This window comes from Paramisgurnus dabryanus, chromosome 17 (genome assembly GCF_030506205.2).
Source record: "Paramisgurnus dabryanus chromosome 17, PD_genome_1.1, whole genome shotgun sequence".
NCBI lineage: Eukaryota > Metazoa > Chordata > Actinopteri > Cypriniformes > Cobitidae > Paramisgurnus > Paramisgurnus dabryanus.
In genome coordinates, this window is record NC_133353.1 from 36,954,817 (window position 1) to 36,981,965 (window position 27,149).

Consider the following 27,149-nt stretch of genomic DNA (forward strand, 5'->3'; position numbering starts at 1 on the left):
CACTGACAAACACTATCAGACATCAATAAACACTGACAAAAATTAACAAACACTGACAAACACTGACAAACATTAACAAACATTAACAAACACTGACAAACATTAATAAACACTGATGCACATCAATAAACACTAACAAACATCAATAAAAACTGACAAACATCGATAAACACTGACAAACATTAATAAACACTAACAAACATCAATAAAAACTGACAAACATCGATAAACACTGACAAACATCAATAAACACTGACAAACATCAATAAACACTGACAAACACTGATGAACTTCAATAAACACTGACGAACATCAATAAATATTGACAAACACTAACAAACACTAAGAAACTGATACACATGTTAAATAAAGATGATTTTAATGAAGCTTTTAACACTGACATACACAAACAAACACCAACAAACACTGACAAACACCGACAAACATCAATAAACACTGACGAACATCAATTAACATGGACAAACACTAACAAACACTGACAACGACCAATAAACACTGACGAACATTAACACCGACAAACATCAATAAATACTGACAAACATGGACAAACACTGACAAACATTGTGTGTGTGTGTGCGCGCGCGCGTCCGTGTGTGCGTGCGTGCGTGCGTGTGTGTTGAGTATTGAGGGGAACCTCTCTCGTGCACCAGTTGCTGCTGTACTGGTGAGAGAGATTCAGTCTCCTGTTAGGGTTAGGGCCCCTTAGACACAAATCCACAGACACCGGCAAGCACCAGCAGCTCAGAAGTGAAGAGGGGAACATACAAGTGGTGCACAGAACAAAAAAAGAACATTTAACACTTGCATCTGTTGTGGAACTTGGCAATTAAAGAGTTAAAATCATGGATGTTGTGTAAACATTTGGTAATTTTGATCAGTACTGAGGGTGATTAACACATTTAAAAAAAAAATCATCTGATATTTTTTTTGCATTTTTTTGTACACAAACAACCTGAAAGGTATAATGAATTTGAACAACCCACAAGGGTTACCAGTGTCTTCATCTGTCAAGCTTCATATAAAAAAGTTTTGGTGCCAACACATCAAGGTGCCATTTAATATCTGATTACAATGCCAAATGAGATTTAAATTTTTACGTTAAATCTAAGGTGAAGATTGATATAAAAAATGCGATTGTACAGTATGACTTAAGAAAATGAAATGTAGCACATGAATCATGAACAACTTTAAATGATTTAATGACGTTTTGCTCATAATCTGTCATTGTTTGGAAAAGAGCAACATGATTATTCTGCTAAACATCAATTTGTGTTTTATAAGAGAAAGAAATGAATGTGTGTTTGGAAAGACATGAGCATAAGTGAATCATGACAAATGTTGAATGTCTGCTTTAGAGAATATTATTCTATTTGAACCCTCAAAAATCATTAAGAGTCTCTACTGCTGACCTGAAACATGAATCTTTTATTATTCAAAGAAAAGCACACACAATGCAAGATGATCATGAACAATAATATTCAAACTGATACACATGATAAATAAAGATATAGAGGTAAAATCCTTTTACATGCAGTATGGATTTTTCTTTTTTTCTGACATAAATCTTTTCATATTTTACAGCTTAATGATGCAGATTCACGCTTGTTTAACATAAATGAAACTAATTCTTCATGAGAAACTGTAACAGACAAATCCACAATAAAATACAAATTATAAATGTTTATTCAATCATTTCAGAACCATGAACTAAACTTAAAACACCCCACATTGGTCTATAGTGTGGTAGAAAGCAAATATACCAACTTAAAATTAACTTAACAAACAAACATAATTCAGTATAGCTTATAACAGTGACAACAGTAGACAAACACTATTCTCTCTGCTCACTGTACTTTAGTTGACACTGAAACTCCACACTTGTCTTTGCTAAAATCTGACATCTCTAGAAGCAAACTCCTGAACTTCACACATACTGCACAATTCATTAAAAACATCATCACTACTGCAGAAGAAGTGCTCCTTACATTGTTGTGTCAAAATATTCTGTTTATTTAATTTGCAAATACTATATAGAAAATATGACAAACGGTTAATGTCCATTAATTCAAATGAATAATCATAATAACAGTATCTAGGGAAACTGTTGACAATAAACATTGTGTAGTAGTCAGTCTCAACATATGCAAATTCTTTCTAAATCAAAACACGTTAAATGTTGTTTTAAATTAAAATGTCTCTCTCTGTCTACATGTACGAAGGAGACTTGAAATCCTCAGGAACATCACTGTCCAGTTTACAGATGACTTTGTAGATGGCTTTTTTCCATGAAGGATCGGAGTCTTTGGACAGAGAAATGGCACCGTAAAACTCCTGAAGTGTGATTTCAGCAACCTCCAAAAATCTGTCTGGAACCTGACGGACAAACAATTTAAAATCATTACAAACAATACACGTGCATCTGAATCGACACTAAACCCATCTTGCACATTTATGCATGCTTTCATTTACAAGCTCACTGTGGCAATAAACCAAATACAGTGTCAGAATCATTAGGTTACTGACATAGATGGACGCTTTCATTTCTTTTACGGTTCATTGCTCAGAATCATGAGAATCAAGCAATGAAGTTGGTTGCTCGGTTCTCATGGCAGGAATTCAGCCACGGCTTCACATCACTTTGAAGGACTTGTGGGAAGAAAGTGGATCTATCCGGCGGCATGAGAGCAGCAGCTGTACTGTACTCACTGGTGTCTGTTTTTATTCTCGTGCATCTCTAGACACAAAAGCTTGTCCTGGGAAAGGAATGTCTTGGTCCTGAGGTAAAGACAACTGTCTCTGTTCGTTCCCAATCGCTCTCGGGATTTCTGGCTTCTTTCGCATCAGTAGCAATCTAAACAGCGCTCAGGCGTGTTCAGGACATAATCTCAAGTTGTTTTAGTAGATTCTGTGGCTTCCTCTTCCCACAGTTTGATGCGGCACGGTGTTGACCGCTGGGAGACGGGCAGGTGTACACCACCATAACACTGATGCGTATGCCGGAAAAAATTAAAACTCACTTTCTGATTTGAGGTAAACCAGCTAGTAATAATTAATAACTGCAACCTACAGAACGACAGCAGCTAATTCCTCATTCTTATTATAAATCTAACATTACTTTCTGATCAGTACCAAAGCTGTAGAAATTACAATACTTTTGTGTTTTATCAAAATAATAACACTATATGGACTGAGATATATGAGAGATAAATACACTGCAAAAAAATGAATTCACTGCTAAAAAAAAAAATTCTAAGTCTTGTTTTCAATACAAATATCTAAAAATTCTTAAATCAAGATGCATTTTCTGAATGAGCAAAATAACCTAAGAAAATAAGTCAATTTTTTTTTATTGAAGAGAATTTGTATATAAAACAAGCAAAAAAAAAAATCTGCTAAGGGGGTAAGGAAAAATCTTGACACTAAACACTAAAAAATGTTCTTATTCAATTGGCAGACATTTTGCTTGTTTTAAGCACAAATTCATTTATAATGTTTTTTGTCTAAAAATTAGACTTATTTTCATTGGCCATTTTTCCCATCAAAAAATGCATCTTTAGAATTATTTAGATATTTGTACTAAAAACAAGACAAAAATACTAAGCAAGAAAATACACACACATCCATCATACATAGATCATGTGCTAAAGGACACATTTATTTGTATTCAGCACTGACCATAAATAATAATAATAATTCATTTTATTTTTAGCCACCTTTCATGACACTCAGGGTCACCTTACAGATAATCTAAAACATTAAAAATACAGTAAACAACTAAAATGTATACTAAGACATAATAACAATAAAACATTAATGAACACATGTCCTATCATATATAAGCCTAATAATTACGTTTTGAGTCAAGATTTAAAAATATGAAGAACGTCGCTATTTCGGATGTCTTGGGGAGATTATTCTACAGGAAAGGGGTGTAAAGCTAAAAACCCTTGATCCCATACTGATCAAATACACATGTGGTTGAACTAACATAGAAGAAAAAGAAGATCTGAGGGCACGTGAAGGAATGTAATGTTGTAGAAGGTCAGACAGGTAAGATGAGGATCAATTATTAAGAGCCTAGAGGTGAAAAGCAACATTTTGAAAGGATTCGATATTTAACAGGAAGCCAATGGTAAAGAACAGGCGTGATGGGCTCCATTGAAGGAGTCCTGGACCAGCTGCAATTTATGGTTTAGATTTTGGAAGGAAGACTAAACACAATTATTACAACTCATGTCTATAGATCCTTAATAACAGCACACTGAAAGACTTTCTTAGAAAATAGTAAACATGTCCTCCATGATATCAGCTGGGATAGAATATACGTGAACTTATAGATAAACGTGTACATACCTGGAAGTCATTGGCTTTGTTGTAGTGCATGTTGAGGGCACGGAAGAGTTCAGACTCTCTGTTGACGTTTATATCCTTCACATCATTAACACCATCAGTGATGGCCTGACGCGCAAACTTCTCCATCTGGATGTAGTAAAACTCCCGAAAGTTACTGAACCACTTGATCAGCTGAGATGTGATGCAGCGGTTAAACTACAAACAAAACACAAAACATTTCCATTTGACAGCCATTAAAACAACAAAACAATAAGCAGCATTCTGCACAGTTTACTGACATGAAAAAATCTCTTTAGTTTCACCCTGAAGGAGGACAGACTTGAGCATCATAAACACTCAAGGATGAACACTTTTGACTTGGGTCAGTAAGCAACCACAACAAATTTCATACAGCACCCATCTGTGTTGTCACAGAAAACAGCAAGCCATAGTGAGGTTTCACAACACTTCTGATCTTATAATTAAAAATACCCAGAGGGTGAAACTTCATCAAAGACGCTCACTTCTCTCAGCTCTGAGAAAACTACAGCGCTGGTGGTGTCAGAAGGAAAGTTTTCCTCTTGGATACGTTCAGTGAGTGTTGACATGGATGGAATCAGACACTGGGATTAACTCCGGCATTGTCTGCTGTGTCTTCCCACAGAAGTGTTGATCAGGAACAGATGAGAGTCCTCAGTCACACACTTACACTTCACTTTAACCGCTCCTGGTCACCCGCATCACCTTTCATTGATTTTAGTTCATGTCTGTAAGTTTCTTTCCAGAGTTATACAGTACAGTTTGTGTCATCATGACAGAAATATAACATTGATCTGAAATAAAGTGAAAGTGACGTAATGTGACGCAAATCAGTCACATTGAATGCAAAAGATTTATTTAAAATCAAGCAAAAAAAGCTTGAATATAAATGTTTCTACAAACGTATCTTTTGGCTTGATAGATCTGAGTAGAAACATACATTTGTGTTCAGTTGACATACATTCATGTTTATTTTATCTAGTTTCTATTCTACATTATTTTCTTAATGTTGTTTAATCTTATGTTGGGTCATTGAATGCTGATGAGTCTCTAATGGTCTTTATTTCAAGGCTTTTATTAACATCACAAGAGTGTTGTGAAACAGTTCATTTCCACTGTCTGTGTTTGGTATAAAACTACCTGCTAAATCTGCTTCTAGTCCCATGAAGTTAGTCAGGCCACCGAGAACGCAACCATTTAATGATCTTAATTTTATTAATACATCACTTTGTTTTCTCAGATCAGAGTAATTATTTTGAGTCATTTTTCCCTTACATGAGAGAGATGTAGTGAGCTGGATCTAACATTGGATCTGTGGGATCGATCAGGCCACTACTAGTATTTTTCCTACTATGTAAGTCAATGGGGTTCAAGAATGGTTTGGAACATTTCTCAAAATATCTTCCTTTGTGTTGATCAGAAGAAAGAAATTCATACATGTTTGTAAGAACAGGAGAGTAAGAAAATGATGACAGAATTTTCATTTTTGGGTGAACTATCCCTTTAAAAGTTTATAAGGAATTAAAAAGTTGATAAAATAATGTTTATATTTACAACTTATGTGTTTGCTGAACAATGAAACATTTAAAATCTACTGGGGTTGATACAGAACTTATTTTAAAGATAAATATCATTATGAATGATTTATTACCAGATCTGTATTGTACGGCTAGTAAAAATAATTTCCTAAGTTAAATGAGATTGGATCTGTAAACTGTGTGTTAGTCTGTTAGTAGTCTGACAGGAGCAGCAGTGAAATCTTTCTTCAGTTTTTGTGTTGACTCATCACAAAACTCTGCTCTTCTATTGTTAACTCGTGAAAGCTGGTGAGCCGAAGGGTTAAAGTTGAATAGAAGAGCTTGTTTTTCTCTTCGTCAAGCCTTTTGTCTTCTTTTGCTGACTTGAGAAACTTTGTCAAAGTTAAACCAGCAATTCAGGACTCACTTCCCCATCATTCAGGAACATTTGCTCATCGCTCAAGCATCTCATTTTGTGTTGATTTTTCTGAAGCAACAGTAAGCACTTCTTTATATGATAATAATCTCCTATTATTTAAAGGGCAGTGAATTCTAGAATTAAACTATTAAGTGCAATGAGATCATTCCACTCATTTATTCATTCATTTCTTTAGTTGAACACAAATTTGCTCCAGTTGATGAAAGAGTAAATGTGTTTACCTTGACATCAGGGAAGAAGTTCTTGAGTAAGTTTGAGCTTGGATAGCGCGTGTAGAAGAACATGAGTTTGGCTTTCTTCAGGTGATTTGGGGTCAGACCCTCCTGAATGTATAGAAAGTTAAGGCTTGAAAAACAACAACGATATTAAAGCCAATTATTTTATAGACAAAAACTTCAGGGATTAAACTGAAAAATTCATATGCAATTCTTTCGGAATAAAAACTAAACAAAGGCAGCAATAATTCCTCTCCAAAAGTCCACTGACATCTGCTATTCATTGTTTCAAACGAATGACATCGGACAGCTCTGTATTGACCAGAGAGTCGATTAAGACACGACAACATGTGTTAACTAGAAAAAGAGCCACACAAATTAGATTTAGGACTCGAATTAGAGACCTTCAGTCTGAGCCGCTCGCCTCTTATCTGCCAATGGTAATTGCTTTGTTGTAAAACACTGAGTGTTAATATAATAAAGAAATGAAATTTTCTCCAGGAGGATGCTGGTATCACTTTACCTCCTTTAACATTTAAGCAGCACTTAAAATGTGAAAAACGTCAAATTTGGTTTGCTTTCTAAAGGAGATTTTGTTTTACGTGACAAAGAATATCAGAAAGCTTTTCTTGAATCTGACCCATCTGTTTGTATTTATTAAAAGTCAAAAACCATTGAATCCAATGAGAGAGTCATACACAGAAAGGAAATAAATAATCTCACTTTTAAAAGTGCATTATAGAAATCGAATGATGTTAAAAGCAAAGCATTCTGTAAACTAAAATACGACATTGATGATGGCGTATAATGATAGCTGAGAGTCTGCTTTTTACAAACAAGCAAAAGTGACCTCTCTCTCATCCACTCCAATCACATTGAGAGTGCACGAACACATTCTGCACCTTTTCAAGTCAAAATCAGAGAATTTCCAGAAGAGAAACTGTTGCTTTTTCTGCCTTTGAAAATTGGCTTTTGTTCCTAACAATTCTTATCAAAGCCGTGTATTCCTTTTTATTTGTCTTTTCCTGGACTTAAAGTCATTACTGAGCCCAGATTAAAGAAGATGCTACAATTTTCTTTGGGGTTACCGAGATCAAAGCAGAAATTCTCCTTGAAGTCTGCGTGAGCACAACTGCACACGGCTGCACTCAATTCAACGATTGTTCGTCGAGTCTGAGAGCCGGTAGTTTGTTCAGCAATATCTCCATGTTAACTATTATTCAATAAAAACAGTCAACATAACAATGAAGACTACAGCTAAACAAAGAATTGAATCTACAGATGACATGAAAGTCCACCGTCTGTCACTCGCAAAAACACTTAACACTTTTGCTCTTGAAGAATTAATGCTTTAAACACACTTGTGTTTTAGGCTAAATATAAAATATTTAACATTTCACACTTAAGAAAGATCATTTATTTTTTTTTACTTCCTGACAGCATTGGGCTTAAAATAAGAGTAATCTACACCCAACAAGCGATCTTGCGTTTAAAACACCGCAGCTCAAAAATAAATAAAAGCAAACACCTGATGATAATCACTCTTGACTGCTTACTTGATGGGACAACTCAAGTTACTTTTACAAAAACCACATGTAACATATTCAAGTTTATTTTGGCCGGGTTACTTATAGCCTAGGTTATATCGGGTCTGTAGTTACAACCTAGACAGTGAAATGACGGCTATTGCTTGCTGGTCAGTGTCATCTTTACTGGGCAGTTTCAGAATCTCTACTTTACACCTATAGGATAAAATGATATGATGTATGCTACCCACTATCTATACTCTTTTTTACATGCTATATAAAATCTATAATGAAAACAATTTTAGGAGATTATAAAGGATATATTGAGTGAGATGAAAGAGCTTCTCTCCGCCATACTCTGAAGATCACCGCACTCCATTTTAACATGCGGCAGGCAGAGCGTATCTACCGCCACAAGTCCAGGAGGTCCGGGCCGATGGTGCGAAGTCAAATGACTGGAGGTTACCTTGGATCTCATGGTTTCCCAGGTATGATCCATGGAGTCTGGTGATGACCTTTCCAATGATGGAGGCAGACAGGGGAGTGTAGAGAAGGTCGAATGAGGTCCATATTTCAAAAGGTGCTCCAGGATCTGACTGTCATGAAAAGGAGCATTGTAGCCAAACTGGAAAGGAGTCTGGTGGAGCGGGTAGGGTCTCTTTATACCCTGGCTGACCGAGTTGAACTGATTCAGGGAAGGTTTACGAACCACAAGGGACAGAGCTTCGGTCTGGTGTTCGGGGCTGTTGACAGGTGTGCTCTCGAAGCGCTCTGCGGTCATTTCGTCGGAGTCTGAGATCTCCGGAGGCGAATCTCCATGAGTTTGCTTCTCCGTTTCTGAGTGCGCTGGACTCTGACATGGCTGTGATGACTGTGTTAGTAAAGCCATCGAGTGTTTTCTGAAGACCGTGTCAATGGTTTCACTTACAGTCCTGGTCAGTTCACATTTCAGAGTCTCCTGGAGGTTCTTCACCTCCCTGTCTGAGGTAAAACCGTTATCATGCACGTTCAGTTTGTCTTTGTTGCTCCCTGCGATGGTGCCAAGACTTTTGTTGAGTTTTCCAATGACGCTCAAACTCAGAGATTGCCGGATGTCACGATCATGTTCCCTTTCCTCATTCCCACAGTAATTCTGGTCGTAGACGTGAGAGATCTTCTCCTGAAGCTGATGGAGGAGGCGCTGCATGCTCTGGAGCTGCTCCTTCAGTTTGTGACACTCCTCGTCTTTGCTCGTCTTAGCACGGTTGTTTTTGATGCTTGGTTGCCCATTGATCTGACTGGGTTCCTGGTGTTGAGGAAGTCTCTGTTTACGCTTGTTTTCCTTCAGAGCGTCTCGTCTACAGCGCATGGCTTCGCATTCATCTCCTTCTTCGTGTGACCTGGAATTGGGTGAGCCAGCCATGCCTCGTATAATGTTCTCCACCCGTGCACGCTTCGCTTGGAGGTGCTCGGTCAACGGAGACTCGACGTCTGTACCCAAGTTCTGACTTCCACAGGACAGGTCATCGGTTCTGTCTTTGAAGGACATGCAGCTCTGAGTGTCTTGAGAAAAATCTGTCACGCTGGATTCAGAATCGACCATGCTGGTACCGGAAACGTTAGCCGTCGGCAAGTAAAGGAGGTTGCTGTCGAGGGCTGTCAGTTTATTGTGAATAGTTTTACGCAGTAGGTGAGATATAATGGAGCCGTTGTGGTAAGACGTGAGGGTTTCATCATATGCGTTTCTACGAAAACAGGGGGCTAGGAGATCGGCTTTATTGACCTCCGTGCAGTCCTCGCTCGGTTTGTGCATGCTTTGTTCAGATGGACTCAGATTCATGTCTCTTGGTTGTGGCGGCTGCTGTGTGCAGTCATAAGCTGTAAAACTGTGGGATTAAAAAAATCATTAAATGCATGAAGGAAAATCTAAATGACATTATGCACTGATATGCAACAAACTGCTTGAATTGAAGCAAACATTATAACATCTGCTGAAGCTTGGCTCGATTCCAGGCAAACCAAATAGTTCATATTTAATTCAATTCATCATATTGTAAATGTCTATGATATGTTAAAATTTTGAGCATTACACCTGTTATTGCTCATCTACAAACAAATAAGAGAATATAAATATTCCAAGACCAAATAATAACTACATTAATTGTGCATTTCATTTTAAACACATTTCTTTTCTATTTAACCTTTCAGTTATTCATCCAAAGATTTTTGTTCATCAAATTCTCCATAAATCCGTATACACATTTCTACAAAGATTACAAATGATTCCAATGTAAAATGTATGTAAGAGAAAAACACATAAGCTTTGTTGTAAATGTTCAATGTAAGCAATAAAACACATTTTTGAGTAAGTTTATGTTTGCGTGCACACATGTACTTCATAATACTATTAGCCTACATAACTATTTAAAAAAGATTTGCGTTGTTTAAATCATAAAGTTGACCAGAAAGTAGAACTGATAATAAAGCATCTGATGTAAAGCACATGATGAGAGGAGAGGCGCGCGCTTACCTGTTGCTCTGGAGACGCTTGACTGACAGCAGTGTGTGCTGCGCTCGCGCTCTACTCTCGCTCCAGTTATGTGGGTGTGGCTAAACCCGGCCTTTAATCAACACACCAGCCAATCAGAAACAGTGTAGAATCTAATGTAGTATGTAAATATCACTAAAAATAACACGTCTTTACTGGTATTTTCATCTTCAGAAAAGTACTTGTTTTGAAGTCATTTCATATAAATGAAAGTCAATTTGGCAAAACCTTGTTACATTTATCATTTATTTTGTTTATTCAGTTTATTAAATATACACAATTATTTCCATTAAGTTTACTATTTTACATGCTAGATTAGTCAATTGAAATAGTAATAGTTGAAAATTGTTGCATATGAGGATGTGTGTTTTAAGTTTTTTTAGTATGATATGTTTTCTTTCTTTGTTTTTTAATTATTTCATTGTAAAGCACATTGGTCAACTTGTGTTTTAATTGTGCTATATAAACAAAGTTGCTATTGCCAAAGTTGCCATTGAAACATTGTATTTTATTTATCTACAAGTGACAAATAAATGGTTCCGTCCACTCCTCCCCTAACTGACGTTGGTTTGTCCCGCGCTGCTTCCGCTCTGTGACGGTGCTTCCGGCGGAGCTGTGAGAGCTGCAGTGCGTGAGGTCCACACCGACGATATGTTGTCTCGTTCCCGCTGTCTCACCCGGAGCCTCGGGCGATCCATTAGCGCCATTCGACAGGTACGTGTGTTCCGAACCCGTCCCGCGTTTCTCCTTGCGATGTGAGCGCGCTTAAACTCGACATATTAACGAGAGTAGTGTGGAGGACAGCGGCAGGCCGCGCGCAGGCCCAAGGACAGCAGGACAAATACAATCACAAATCAATAAAACATCACACGAGCGTGTGTTTACATCACTGTCATCACATTTAAACATGCGCTTTGTGTAAAAGTGTTAACGTAAACATACACAAGGCTCAAATAAACACCAGAGAAGAAGAGTGAGGTCATCATCTGCTGTCACAGTCCACGCGCGCAGGTGTCAGGGTGTTTGATATCGTTTTGAATATTATAAGAGATTTCACATCATTTGTGAGTTTATTTGTCTCATCATCTGTATATTCACTCAATGTTTTTTCATCATATGATCAAATGACAGTGCACGTGCAGAAGAGAAGTGTCCTCTAATCTACTGAACTGTGTCTTCATGTGCTGTGTTATGTTCTTGATGTTTATTATTTGGTTAGATTTTGATTTAATTATGTTCTCAAACTTCTTTAAGGAAGCTTATATTCTGTTAACTAAACGTTATTTTTTATATGATTAAAAAATGAGTGAAATACGTCTGGTAGGCTGGAATGTTATGGCCATTTTGAACATTATTTACATGCTGTGGCTTGGCACTTTAGTTTAACAAGTGTTGTTTTCAAATTTGAATTAATTTAATAATTGTATTATTTCTATGTCATCCTCTGTGTATCATTTCATGATGTTTATTTAGTCGCCCCTTTAGTCATTATATAGATGTCGTCCAGTTCTTGTTGAGCCTGTAGAATCAATAAATCACATGACTGACATCTGTGCCTGACTGTCACTACACACACTTCACACTGCTGCTGATGTCTTTTTAGTTTTATAATCACACATGACAAACACACAATGTTCTACAGAAACTAGATGTGTTTAAAGCTAAGCTTTTGGGCTATCCACGCATTTCTTCATTTTCTACACAACACGCTCTGGGATAGACTCTGTAATTGACTTGTATGCATTTTGTGTGTGTGTGTGTGTGTGTTGTGTAATGGCAGCATGTCAGTTGTGTGTTTGTGTTAATGTACAGAATCTGTATGTTCCTCTCTGTCAGAATCATGATGTTTATTGCTGTATGTTTTGCTCAGGAAATCTTAAAGGGGACATTTCACAAGACTTTTTTAAAATGTCAAATACATTTTTGGTGTGAAGTTTTAGCTGAAAATACCCCACAGATAATTTATGATTAGATGTTAAAATTGCCACTTTGTAGGTATGAGCAAAAATGTGCTGTTTTGGGTGTGTCCTTTAAAATGCAAATGAGCTGATCTCTGAACTAAATGTCAGTGCTGTGGTTGGATAGTACAGAATAAGGGGTGGTATTATTATAATAGGATCCCCTTCTGACATCACAAGGGGAGACACATTTCAATGAGCTATTTTTCACATGCTTGCAGAGATTGGTGTACCAAAAACTAAGTTACTGGGTTGATCTTTTTCACATCTTTTATGTTTATAGAAGCACTGGAGACCCAATTATTGCACTTAAACATGGAAAAAGTCAGATTTGCATGATATGTCCCCTTTAAATGAGAAAGTTGTTTCTTTTGGTGTGCTGTTATTGTTTGAGATGCACCCTGATGTTTGTATTTTGTCTTTTAGGGTAATAGTGTTCTCGCTAGACGGGCCACATCAGGTGAGTCACGGCTCTGTTGGGTTGACTGTATTAAAGTGTGAAGTCTAATATAGCTTTTTATTGGTACTGTCTGAAATAAGATGGGAAACATAAATGTGTGTGTTTTTCCTACAGGTATATCAGCTAGTCAATGTGTCACCTTTAGGAACAGTCTGTAAGTATAGTGAAAGAGACACTTCATTTAGTGAACAGAATCATTTGGGAAAGAATTTGATGGCGTTCCTTACAGCTTTACAGTTCAATGTGTCGCATTGAGATGATTTTTGTTTTTACTTTTCTCAGGACATGTGAGACCAGGTCAAGTGTCTATCAGATTAGATACTTCAACACAACTCCAGCTCACAGTATGTATTCAATTCACAACACAATATACTTTCATAAGTGTGCTTGCGTGTGTGTGTAGTCAGTTTTCTTCCTGGGCTTATCTAGCATGTGTAATATTGCTTGCAGGGTTTCCCGCAGAAAATTTGTTAGCTAAGGTGGTAGGGTTGCATGGGTGGGCGGGGCCGAGGGCGTGGCAATCAAAGGGGCGGGTGTATGCGTCATGATGAAAATTAAAATATTTGAATAAAAAAAAAAAATTCTCAAATAAAACTTCATTTTGAAGAAACTATGACAAAACATGAACACATACTAGATTATGAATGAATTATGATACTATTCTCAGAGATGTTTTATCAACTGGCTAGTTATCCTCCAGACAGTGACGGTCCGGACCACGTCTTTCTCATTTCGGCCGTGTGGTGCGCGTCCCCGCTCGCGGTGTGATGCGCGTACTCGCTAATCTCCGAGATGAACTTGATGGCCTTTTGTGCAGCGAATGTTTTTTTTTTTTTGAAGACCTAGTGAAGGCGGTAGGGTTTCCAAGCTTAGGCGGGCCGCCTTAAATGAAATATACTGCGGGAAACCCTGTGCTTGCATATAAAAACTAAATATAATAAAAACAAACAATTAAAAGAAAACAACATTTATTTTTGAATTATGATTACATTCAGTTTATATTAAATCAGTCACTTATCTTGTGTGGCTGACTGTGCAAGACTAAAATGCAATGTTAAAATGTCTTCTGATTGAATTACAGGGAATGAAGTAATAACGGTAAAAACTCCAGCGTTTGCCGAGTCTGTCACAGAGGGAGATGTGAGGTGGGAGAAGGGTAAGACGTCTTCTAGATTTGTCTTTAAGCACGTCTCATCAGTTTGTGTCACATTCACTAAACTTTCATCTCTTTCTAGCTGTTGGAGACACAGTCTCTGAGGATGAGGTTGTCTGTGAAATTGAAACTGATAAGGTAAGTGCCAAAAAAAATCTAGTGTCTATTCCTGGCAATAAAATAAATACTTGTTTTGAATGTGATTCTGTGTTGTCACATTTACTAGGACTGCGTTACTTTACTATTTGTTTTTTAATTTGATAAGACCTTGAGTTTGGCTTGAGGACTACAATTAAATTTTGAGATGATCAGCACTGACAGATAACTTGTTTATATTCAAGTTTCAAATCAGAAAACGTTTCTCTCATTAAATCCTATTAATGCATCAAGATTAAAATACTGGACAAGATAACAGCAGATAAGATCATCCAGATTATTCATTGCATTGCTGGCGTCTGTCCTCTTTAACTAAAATTACACTTGAATTGTTTCATGTGCACACTGCAGTTTGTTGCCTCATCTCATAATTGCCCCATTTTCTCTAAAAACTAAAAGTGATGTTTTATTCCAGTTTCAGTAGAAAATAGTGGTCAAAAATTCAGTGCATTTGTATTAATCATTTATATATTTATATATGTGTGTGTGTGTGTGTGTGTGTGTGTGTGTGTGTGTGTGTGTGTGTGTGTGTGTGTGTGTGTGTGTGTATTTCAGCAGGGAATTGTACTCTATAGATGTATGTATGTATGTATGTGCATCAGGCTTTGAGAAGCTGTTTTCAGTAAAGTGTTGTGTTTAAGTGAATGTGTCAGTATACAGATAACAGGATTGCCCTTCATTATTACACAGACATCGGTTCAGGTTCCCTCTCCTGCCGCAGGAGTCATCGAGGAGTTACTGGTTCCTGATGGGGGTAAAGTGGAAGGAGGGACTCCTCTATTCAGACTGAAGAAAGGAGGTTAGTAATAGTCACATGATCCCTGTGCAGTGTCCACGACTACATTTCTTGTTTCTAATATATTAGCTGTTTGTAATGATGGGTGATATGACCAAGATCTTATAGCACCACATGAGTAAATAATATATATCTTGATCATAAGACACTTCGCTTTTTAATATCCATCATCTCCTGTTCTGTATTTTAGCATTTATGTTTTATCATGATGACTATAACATGTCAAAGGTTCAACATATCTTGATCTAAATGAACTGATAAAGAGCTGTTATTAGCACACTATCTGTGTGTTTCATGTGGGAAATGAAATCATTCAAGGTTAAATGCATCTTAAGATCTATAGATTACACCTGTGATGTTCTCTCATTTACTACAGAAGATTATTTGTTTTAATAAAAACAAGAAAGAAAGACACTCAGTGTGGTTAAAGGATCAGTTGTACTGTGGGGTTTAAATGCAGAATTCTCAGGCTCATAAACGTATATCAGTAATAAAGTATGTTTTATGACCTGCTGTGACTATTTTTATATGTGGGTGATCTTCTGGTTATACATTACTGGCACACTTCCTGTAAATACTCTCCTGTCTGCTGTCAATATACCATCTATACCGCTATTAAAAGTCGTGACATGGATTTGGATTGGACCTGTGCCGATATTTACTAATGCTGTATAAAATACAGATTAGAACCTGTTAGACAAATAGTTTTAGTTTAGCTGAACACACATAAGCACCAGAGTAAAAACCCCTTCAATATAAACAGTTTAGTGTAAATAATGCCTGTCTGACTGTACTGTATATGATGAAGGATGACGACTTATACTGAATCTTTACCTCTGCTATTATTAAATGTAAACATGCAGATTCATTATAAAGTGAAGATCATTTCCGAAAGCTTGAGTCTACTCGTAACGCTTTGTTATATTTGTTGATCATCAACATTCTGTTATTGTTCAGATTTAAGATATTATGTAAGGGATAATGTATAGGCAGCAGGTTGTTATTTCAGAGATTAGCACCAACAGTGTGATCAGGGTATCAGCGGAGGGTCTTGTATCACACTGAAGGGGTTTATTTCGTGCTGCCTGTACATTATCCCAAAAATTACACAGCTATTATTATTATATTAATATTATTATTAAATAGAAGCCTCATAACTAAGGAGAGAAGCCTTAAAATATTGATTATTAATATTTACCTTCCATGAGGAAAAGACGTTTACATTAAGTTTTAAGATAAGACAAGATTTGTCTCACACTATTTGTTAGAATCTTTTGTAAATATAATGCCTAATATCCTGACATATAACCCTAATACTGGCACATGTCTGGATAATATAGATTTTTTACAGTTAACTATGTCAACAGTGTCATGCTAACACATGTAGTGTACATACAGCAGTTAAGGAAAGTGGTTGTTGTTGTTGTTGAGATGTTGAAGTGTGTGTGAAGTGAATGTCCTGTCTTGAGAGAGAGGATGTGGTCATTATTATAAATAAATGACACTGTGAGTGTGTGGTTTAATCTTATAGCTGGAGCTGGTACGACTGCAGCTGCGCCTCCTCCTGCAGCAGAGCCTCCTGTGACCACCGCTGCTCCTCCTCCTCCTCCTCCTCCTGCTGCTGCTGCTGCGGGGCCAATCCCCACCACAATGCCCCCTGTGCCTCCTCTGCCTGGTCAACCCATCCAGTCTAAACCAGGTTAGTTAATGTCAAGAGTCATTGTTTGCACACATTCATTCCCATAAATGATAAACCTTAGTTTTGTGTGCTCCCTGTGAGCGTGTGGTCTTGTTTAATTCTCTCAGTATCTACTCGATACTTAAGGGTTAATGTATAGGCAGCAGGTTGTCGGGCCTCATTTCTCAAAAACAACCGTCTGCCTGCACATTATCCTGCTTATTACACAGATATGTACCTCATATGTAAGGTAAAAAATATTGATTTGAAATATTTGATTAACTCATTTTTAACAAATGCAGACCTTCCATGAGGAAAACTTTTACTTTCGGTTTTAAAATAAGACCGCATTGTAATAAATTGACGTGCAGTTGTCTATACAGAAGCTGACAAATGATGTAATGTAATGCTTGTTGTGTTGAAGAAATATATGGTATATGTTGTATTATCTGAGTGAAACAAAACAGATGTGAAATGTCAACATTAGTCTAAATATGATGTGATGACACTGTGCATGTAGCAAAGATGTCCAAACCCATTGGTTTTATAAAATCTTGTTGTGTTGTGTGTATTATAATGAGAAATCTCTCTCTTGTAGTTTCAGCCATTAAACCCAGTGCTGCTCCTCCTTCATCTGCTCTTGATACTGAAGCTAAAGCTGCTCGATCAGAACACAGGGTACGACATCTCTTTACTTGTGTAGAAGAAACATGAATGCATTTCATTAATGAGTAAATGTAAAAACATTCATTTCAGATTTATTGTTTTTTTCACCCAATTGGTTTATAATCTCTTTATTTGACTGTTCATTTCTGTTGTTTTTAAAGTTGTAAAGAAACCTCTAAATCATTGAATGAAGTTACTAAAGGAGATCTATCAGCATGTACCTCTAGATTTATATTTGTTAGATTTGAAAGAGTTTTAGTCTCTGTTAGATGTTGTGATAACATCAGTTTGTGTTTATGATCAGGTGAAGATGAACCGCATGAGACTGAGGATCGCTCAGAGGCTTAAAGAAGCACAAAACACGTGTGCAATGTTAACCACCTTTAATGAAGTGGACATGAGGTTTGTACCTTCAACAGAAAACTCAAAGCAGTCAATATTATTGCACAAGTAGCTACGTTTACATGGACACCTTTCACCTCCATCGGAATGAAATCTTTCTGATTGATGAATACTATCATAGCGTTTACATGAACACCTAATAATGTGATGGGATTGATGTGCGTGTTTACATGGCACAAGCATCAATCAGATTTGATCATTTGACACGCGCACATTACACAAATATAGTTTTGATAAAATATACACTTTACAGAGGATTGGAAGGAGATTTAGATTAGGATTTATAATTTAAGAACGACAAGACGGTCACTTCATGTGCCTTCCTTCAACAACACAAGCTCACCTTCTTTGTGTAATTACGCCAATTCTTCATCATTGCACATGCGCATATGCTCCACACTCCAGTCCAGTAGGTGGCGTAAATGCACCTCTATTAATAAAGTAAAGAAAAAGAGGATTAAACCTTATCCATCCAGTCGAGTGTCATTTTGAGAGATTACAAAAGGTATAAACCACTCCTCTCAAAGCCGTTAGATTTTTAATGGTTTTGACTCTCTTTTTTTATTCTGATTGAGGTGTTTACATGGAGCATTTTCATTTGGATTGAACCATTTAAATTGTCCATGTAAACACAGCTACTGTCAGCTCAGCTCAGTTTGTTTCTGCAGATGTTAGAGAAGTTTCAACTGAATCTAATCCAATGTACCCACAATCGAAGAGAAATCCAGAAAAACTATATGACCCATTACTGTCAAAAATTCAGAACATAGCGTATTTATGTTGACATTTGTCCTAGAAGTGATGAAAGATCTCTCAATATAGGTCATCTACACTTCATATAAGTTTGTGAATAAAGTAATATTAAAATAATTCAGTATTTCAACATTAAACAGCACTGAATCAAATTAAATAAATACTGTACAGATTTAGACTTTATGAGAAATGACATTTAGGGCATCTGGATCTTTGTTACCCCTAAACTTTTTACATTGATAGGATTTATAGTTGGTCAGAACAAAGACTAATTTCAAATATGTCTTATTTATCTTCGACCCGGCGGCGTGTTGAGATTTTCCTTTCCGAGCCGCACTAAAACCGCTTTATTTTTAATACAATGTAGTGCCTGCTGATGGCCCTGTAAAAATTTCACTTATTGCCCAAATCTGATTAGAAGCTGCGCAATGTCCATCCAAATGGTTATAGATTGGAATCTGGCGTACAGGAAGAGATTTCTGAAACAAAATCCCCACTTAAAGCCTGGAATGTAAATATTTGCTCCTAATGTTGGTAAAAACAAAGATAAGAAGGGTAAAAAGCGCTTTATTAATTTACAAGGAAACGTTAATGTCCACAGTCTCCGTCCCTGACCCCTGAAGAGGACTCTTTGACGATTTCTCATCCGTGTAAATGGCCGTATCGCCTTTCAGCTGCCGCGGGTTCGTGTTCTCACATTAATCTCATTGACATCGATGGGATGGAGGAAGACTCCGGCGGGCGGGGCCGGTCTGTAGACCAAGAAGAGCACGCACGGCGGCGGCCCGCTAGCATCTGCCCCGACGTCCCTCGAGATCGCCCTTCGGAGGGAGCGCGCGAGACGCCCGCGACGTTATGGGCTATTATGACGAGCCAATAAGATTTGAAGGATCGGGAAAGTGAAGATTTTTATCACGTCTTCTCTTCTTTCTCTGAGAGCGTGTGTCTTGGGACGGCCTTAATTCTGTTAGCGGAGAAACACGAGACGCTAAACGGGGTTAGAGACAGGAAAATAGAGAATTACAAAGAGCTTCAGCCGGCCTTTTTCATCCATACTTTAAAAACCCGACCAGACGTTGTCCGCAACATTTTTCAGTAAACGTTTCTGTTTAAAAACGAAAGTTTACCTGCAATAAAAACTCTTTTATTATGTCATGTTTTTAATGTAAATACTTTGTAGTTGTGTCACATTTCTCAGCAGGACACGTGTCAGTGTTTGTCCTTTAAAGCTCAACAGTAATAAAGACTTGAGTCCTGTCATTCATTTCATGTTACAATAATTACGTTTACATGCAACCAAATAATCAGTTTGTAATCGAATTGATGGTTCTATCGGATTGAAAAGCCTTGTAATGTAAACACCTTAATTAATACGATTGTGGTCGATCGGATGCAAATTTCAATTGTATTGAAAGGGGCGATGTAGTCTGATCTGTGATCCGATCATCAGGAGAAAAATCTGCATGTAAACGCATGAAAGTATTTTCTCAATTGGATGCAAAAATAATTTATGCACATGCGCAGAAGAATTGTGCTTTAGTTCACTTCTTATATTATCCCTTTTATTTGCATATCACAGGATTCTCGTCACAGAAACAAGGCAATGGCAACGTGCATTATTAAATGTAATGGGGTCATGTGTTGTACATTCTGCAGCGTTCATGTCTTTCATAACATTACAGAAAGAAATAAAGCAGTGTGGGGCCTTTTGAAAAGTGGCTTTTCTTTATCTATATCTGAAAACATCTTAAGAACAACTTTCTCCAACTCAACTTTGACTTTTATCCAGAGATAAATCCTGAACTCCACGAGAGATGCTGTGTGCTGTGTTGCCAAGTCCTCTGTTTTTAGGGTGCATGTAAACTGTACGGTCGTAACCTGCAATCGGATTCAATTCAGTTGGATTGACACATTTTTGTGCATGAAAGCCATCGGAGAAAGTTGTACTGGATTTTGAAGGACTTGAGTGTTTGTCTGACATGTTTTTATTTTTCTTTGACAGCAACATCACAGAGATGAGGAAACAGTATAAGGATGCTTTCCTGAAGAAACATGGTGTCAAACTGGGCTTCATGTCAGCATTTGTGAAAGCGGCGGCGTACGCTCTTTCAGACCAACCTGCTGTTAATGCAGGTACACAAACACACACACACACACGCACGCAAACACACACACGCTTGAGCCTTGCTCTAGTTCAGGTCTTCACTTCAGATAGCACCGCTGGCAAATGTATGCGGTTCTGTGGTCGTCTGTTCTGTGTCTAAAGAAACATGTTCAACCCCCCTTCTGTTTCCTTCCAAACCCTCAGTGGTTTGGCCTACATTAAATCCAGCGTTAAACATGCTTTCATCAGACCAGCGTGTGTCTATATGAGTCCAACTGCAGCCATCTTCATCCTACATATATTTGTGTGTGTGATCGCTCACTGTCTTCAACTCTTGTGTTCAACTTTACAGTGATTGATGACACAACCAAAGAGATTGTGTACAGGGATTATGTGGACATCAGTGTGGCTGTTGCTACACCAAAGGTAACTTTTACACATCTGCCCTCTTATAGATCTCACAGATGAATCGCATGACAGTTGTTATCTCAAAGTCAATGCCCATTATTGTCATTTGTACAAGAACAGAGTACAATAAATAATTAAAGTGCGTAATATTGGCTATATTAGGATCATATCAAATTGTGTCGAATTTTTATTTTGACAGATTTGTGAAGGTTGAAAAGCAAAATCAGTGCCTCCATACTGTAAAATCAAAGTGAAACTAATAGATTTAGCACAAAGTCAAAAATAATATCTATAGGAAAATATGTGTTCAACCTTTTCTTTCTTTTATTGTTAATTGACATTGAGACAGACAGCTTTAAGATGGACTGTAATATAATCTTTCACATCAGATACCCAACAGTTAACCAAACATTAACTTAAGACATAACAGATTATATCTGTGTGAATTCAGATCTTTTTATAACTGTAATTCTGTGTAGATGTTTTATATATGGGGGTCTATGTTGTGCATGCTTCAGATCTGTCAGTCAGCACAAGGAAGATCGTTTTCATGTCTTATCTCTCTTAGTAACTCTTTTAACATCAATCCATTCCTGAACTTTATTTTCTAATTCCTGCGCATGTGGATGGAGCATCTTTGTATTAGCATTTAGGACGATACACCTCCCAGAAAACATACAAATAAAAATCATTTGAGATGTTAAATGACGGTTTGAAGCTTTGAGATTGTTAGACGAAGACTTACAGTACTTATTTTTAGGAAAACCTCAATTTACCAACATTTATATTTATTTATTTTGACCTTATAGCTTAAAATTACACAGTGTGAATTTAGACTCATTTTGCCAGCACGAGTCACGTCTCCATGTGTTATGGATGTGACAAAACAGGACACAAGTTTTTGTGGGACAGCATACTTAGTAGGAACACCGAAAAAAAACCTTCTAACAATTTGCACAAACTTTTTTAACAGGTCCATTTCACAAGTCTTTTTTAAGATGTCAAATAAATCTTTGGTGTCCCCAGAGTACATATGTGAAGTTTGAGCTCAAAATACCATCTAGATAATGTATTATAAGGTGTTAATATTGCCACTTTGTAGGTGTGAGCAAAAATGCAGTTTTTGTGTGAGTCCTTTAAAATATTTTCAATTTTTGAAGTTACTGGTTTGATCTTTTTCACATTTGTTAGGTTGATAGAAGCACTGGGGATCCAATTATAGCACTTTTTATTATATGTGTCCTTTAAATAAAATGTACTGCTTTTTTACATACTTACATACCAAAATCAAATAAAATCTACTTAATAATGCATGAACAATTTGTTAAATAATTAAGTAAATGTCACTTGATTATTTTTATTATAGAAGTTAGATTTATTTGAATTGTTTAGGTAAAGTCTATTACTTGTTTAATATTGAAGTATTGCTGTCCTAAAAATATTAAATAATTCATATGTACTGTTGCATGGTAGATTGTATTAACTGTTTGTTATTTTGTTTAACATAGTTGTATAGACTTAGTTACTCTTAGTGTTATAAATGGCATTATAACACACATTTACAACAAAACAACATCGATAATATAAAAGCTGAAATCTTTGACATTTTATTAACAAATATTTAAGTAGTTAAGAATTTCATCAGTTCTTATTGTATGAAAAAGCTTAAATAATCAGGCGCAAAGGATTATGGGTATTCCTTACAACATGTGCTGATAAATTGAAGTTCATTTCACTTGAATTGATGGATTTTATACACTTCATATTCAGATTTTTGACTTGAACGCACTGAATTTTTTATTAAAATGTACTTAATTATGTTAGGACTATGTGCAGTGACTATTAAATTTCATATTTATCTTATTATAATTTTTGTGTGCGCATTTGAGGAAGAAATGTTATGGATGTGACAATTCTGAAAGCTTCACTTAATGTTTTAAAACTTATATGAAGACCCTTGCATTGGTATTTACGTCACCAAATATTGATATCTGGAATATCCAGTTGATAAAAACTTGATTTTTATGGTAAGGGTGACATTTGTATGGAATTACTCAACTTAAAATAACAAATAATGATTATTTTAGCACAGTCTGTCATGTCATGATTTGTAAAGTAAAGACTGAATAACTCCTCTTATATAGTGAGATTAAACTGGTTGTGTCGTGTAGTGTATGACTGTTAAACTCTGATCTGACACAGGGTCTGGTGGTTCCTGTCATCCGAGGCGTGGAGGGAATGAACTTTACAGACATTGAGAAAACTATTAATGAGTTGGGTGAGAAGGTAAGAAGTGATGCTAGAAATCCTTCAGTGTTTCTCACAGAGAGAAATGGGACGCGACTGTTTTTGCGTGCTTCAACACTGAGCTGCTGTCTGGTGATGAGGCGGTTATTTAGTTGGAAAATGGAACAACTAACCATCATCTTTATTTAGCTTAATATGTTACATGACCTAAATAAACAGCAGATGAACGAGAAAAGATCAAACTGTGTAATTTCTAAAAAAGGTTGCGGTTTATTCGGTGTCTTTATAAAATCTGAGTGAAATCTTTCTGCTTGTATGTTTAATTAAATGAGATGTTTTTGGGTAGTCGTGTTATTTTACACACATTTGTTTTGTGTCTCTTCTGCTAAAGGCTCGTAAGAATGAGCTGGCGGTGGAGGACATGGACGGAGGCACATTCACCATCAGCAACGGAGGTGTTTTTGGATCCATGTTTGGGACACCGATCATCAACCCTCCACAGTCTGCTATCCTGGGCATGCACGGCATTTTCGATCGGCCCGTAGCCATTAATGGGAAGGTCAGATGTGATGATGAGATGCAAATTTCTGACAATTGATTTAATCACTTCATAAAAACATAAGATTTGGATGCTCTTAATCTCAACGCTGTTTTTGATTTGTGTTCAGGTTGAGATCAGACCTATGATGTACGTAGCTCTGACATACGACCACCGTTTGATTGACGGCAGAGAGGCGGTCACTTTCCTCAGGAAGATCAAATCAGTGGTGGAGGATCCTCGTGTGCTCTTGTTGGACATGTGAGCGAGCTCCAACCGCCAGCCATCCCTTCTGAACACAGAAACGTGTCGTCTTCATCTCACGCAGGATCCCTGTAACCACACATAATTTAGTGGACACATCTTAGAATAATACATGGAGCGGGTGATCGGATTGGGATTTACATTGATTAGCTTCATGTTAATGTTGTTTTACTCTGTTATCTGCTGGCTATTAAGAGTTTCCCGCTCTCCTTTCTCCTTAATTGTATGTACAATTGGGCGCATAAGAAGCAATCTGTGCAATTTTGTTCTCGAAATGGAAAAAAAAAGATTATAGTTATATACAATATGTCATATTTAATCTTTTCCGTGTTAAAAATAACCTCTATCAAATGAACAACAATCCAGAAACACTATGTCTCGGCGTGTTCAAGAAACCTCTTTTTGTACGCACTTTGGTTTACAACACCACAATATTATCCACACAACTCCAAAGGAACAGATTCTGTCAACCAAAACTATATGAGGAAGAAAAAAGGTTTTAAACAATAAAAAAAAAATGAAACACAAAGACTTTGCTCTGGTGGTTATTTTAAGACATTTGAAAGGTCAGGTCAGGTCAGGTGTGCGTTTATTGAAAAATAATCAACACCCAATCAGAAAGAAGCATTCAACAGACCCGCCGTATAAATAAATTACAGTACACGGCTTATATGTGCATATTTAAACATTACCATTATGTCTAAGGTTAAAATGCATTCTTTATGTTTTTATGTATCCTTCTCACTTTAAATATTTTGGCGAGTTAATAAGTATAATGGTAACTATTAACTGGTTGGTTATTAGCATTAATATTACTGAGATATTGGTTGTTTATTAATACTTATGAAGCACACATTAATGCATGAATCTGCAAAACTTTATTCTACATCCTTAATCCTACCAATACTTAACAACTACTTTACTAAGTATTAATAAGAAGTAATTAGGACTATATTTAGGCAAAAGTAGTTAGTTAAGAAGTGAGAATTGGACCTTGAAAAGTTTGATGCACTTTTATATGATTTATTTGATCTGTTTCAAGCCGATCTTTGTATCATGTACGAAATAAGATTTAAAATACTTTTAAGATTATATTTAGTAATGTGTACAGTAATCTTATAGCATGATTGAAGATGTCATTAGTAACTAGTAATTCATTACTTTCTTTGTTAAACTTGCCCAACACTGGTCCTAATACACTGGATCAATTTGCGTATTTATAACATTAAAGATCTGCTGAATGCATAAAAACCTTTCTTATAGCACAATATCATTTAAAATGTTGATTTATAGATTTTTACTAACACAAGTCAGTTCATTGTTCGTGATGACAACAAAAAAAAATTGTGAATATAACAGCATTAGATTAAATAAATTCTGTGATGTTTTGGGGTAACTGTCCAGAAATCGGTAGAAAAACTGCTTTCAATCCCTCTTCAGCTCTTCTCTCGTGTCTGACTAATCTGGGCCATTCCTGAAGATGTTTCTTGTATTTCAAGTTTATTTTTAAGTACTTTATGAACACAGACGTGTGTGAACACAGATGTGTTGAGAAGTTGAAGACATCAGACAAGGTTTCTTCTTGTGTGGTCGAGTTTAACACGCACACGAGTTTCAGGAGAACATTACAGTCGATCGTATCTTCAGCTAAACGTCAGGATGTGGTGACAGAACTAATAGTTTGGTCATATACTAAAGATGGTTTTGTGGTCACTTGGTTTGTTATTCTCACGATTTAAATGATTACAAACCAAATAGGATGAGATGATTAGTTGATAAGTGGTTATATTTGATCAGTATATAGGACATAAGGGGCACCACTAGCAATTTTGGGCCCTATGAAAGAATGAAGAGGTTGGGCTCTCTACCACACCCATGATGTTACTACTTATAAAAAATGATATCTGAGGGCCCTTAATAGTGCATGGGCCCTTAACACCCCCTCCTCCTCCTCCCCAGTGGCGTCCCTGGCTGTGCCACATCAGGGGTTTTTAGGTATGTCGGGTCACTCTGGCATTGCTGGTGGAAAAAGTGGAAAGTTTAAACAAACTCAGGCAGTCAAAAAAATATACTTTAGACCCATGTCTCTCTCTACGACATTTCTTGAAAGATTTCTATTTGGTCTCTTTAACAGTACAACCAACTCAACAACTCATCCAGCTTTAAATTCTGAGCGGTCTATCAGCTCGCTCGTCTCATTCAGATGAACCGGACAGGAACGACTGTGATCCTAAACTACGGTCAATCACATCACTGTGAAGTTCAACTCATGGGGTCAGATTAGACTAGTCCTAGACTAAAATAAATGTAAAAGCTGTCCAAAATGAAAACATCTTGCACTGACATGTCTAGTCCTGGTTTAAGATAATCCCTGTCCGGGAAAGCACCCATGGTGTCTAGATGTGATGGTCCTACAGTATACAGTCTTGTTCAAAATAACAGCAGTACAATGTGACTAACCAGAATAATCAAGGTTTTTAGTATATTTTTTATTGCTACGTGGCAAACAAGTTACCAGTAGGTTCAGTAGATTCTCAGAAAACAAACAAGACCCAGCATTCATGATATGCACGCTCTTAAGGCTGTGCAATTGGGCAATTAGTTGAAAGGGGTGTGTTAAAAAAAATAGCAGTGTGGCATTCAATCACTGAGGTCATCAATTTTGTGAAGAAACAGGTGTGAATCAGATGGCCCCTATTTAAGGATGAAGCCAACACTTGTTGAACATGCATTTGAAAGCTGAGGAAAATGGGTCGTTCAAGACATTGTTCAGAAGAACAGCGTACTTTGATTAAAAAGTTGATTGGAGAGGGGAAAACCTATAAAAAGGTGCAAAAAATGATAGGCTGTTCAGCTAAAATGATCTCCAATGCCTTAAAATGGAGAGCAAAACCAGAGAGACGTGGAAGAAAACGGAAGACAACCATCAAAATGGATAGAAGAATAACCA

At 36.8% G+C, this 27,149-nt stretch overlaps 2 protein-coding genes across 2 annotated transcripts; one reads left to right on the top strand and one right to left on the bottom strand.

Moving 5' to 3' along the window:
* Nucleotides 1-1,505: 1,505 nt before the first annotated feature.
* On the bottom strand, nucleotides 1,506-10,653 carry prox2 (prospero homeobox 2). Its single transcript, XM_065267442.2, has 5 exons — nucleotides 10,599-10,653; nucleotides 8,412-9,954; nucleotides 6,570-6,677; nucleotides 4,375-4,569; nucleotides 1,506-2,394 (listed from the first exon to the last, which is right to left on the bottom strand). The coding sequence occupies exons 2-5, from the start codon at nucleotides 9,906-9,908 to the stop codon at nucleotides 2,227-2,229; spliced, it is 1,968 nt and encodes a 655-aa protein (XP_065123514.1). The 5' UTR covers nucleotides 9,909-9,954; nucleotides 10,599-10,653; the 3' UTR covers nucleotides 1,506-2,226.
* A 541-nt stretch (nucleotides 10,654-11,194) lies between these two features.
* Nucleotides 11,195-24,728, top strand: dlst (dihydrolipoamide S-succinyltransferase). Its single transcript, XM_065267313.2, has 15 exons — nucleotides 11,195-11,330; nucleotides 13,001-13,034; nucleotides 13,149-13,188; nucleotides 13,317-13,378; nucleotides 14,116-14,190; nucleotides 14,270-14,325; nucleotides 15,034-15,142; nucleotides 16,671-16,838; nucleotides 17,416-17,495; nucleotides 17,788-17,885; nucleotides 20,641-20,771; nucleotides 21,095-21,168; nucleotides 23,353-23,436; nucleotides 23,789-23,956; nucleotides 24,066-24,728. Exons 1-15 carry the CDS (start codon nucleotides 11,268-11,270, stop codon nucleotides 24,198-24,200), a joined length of 1,377 nt encoding a protein of 458 aa, XP_065123385.1. The 5' UTR covers nucleotides 11,195-11,267; the 3' UTR covers nucleotides 24,201-24,728.
* Nucleotides 24,729-27,149: the final 2,421 nt, after the last annotated feature.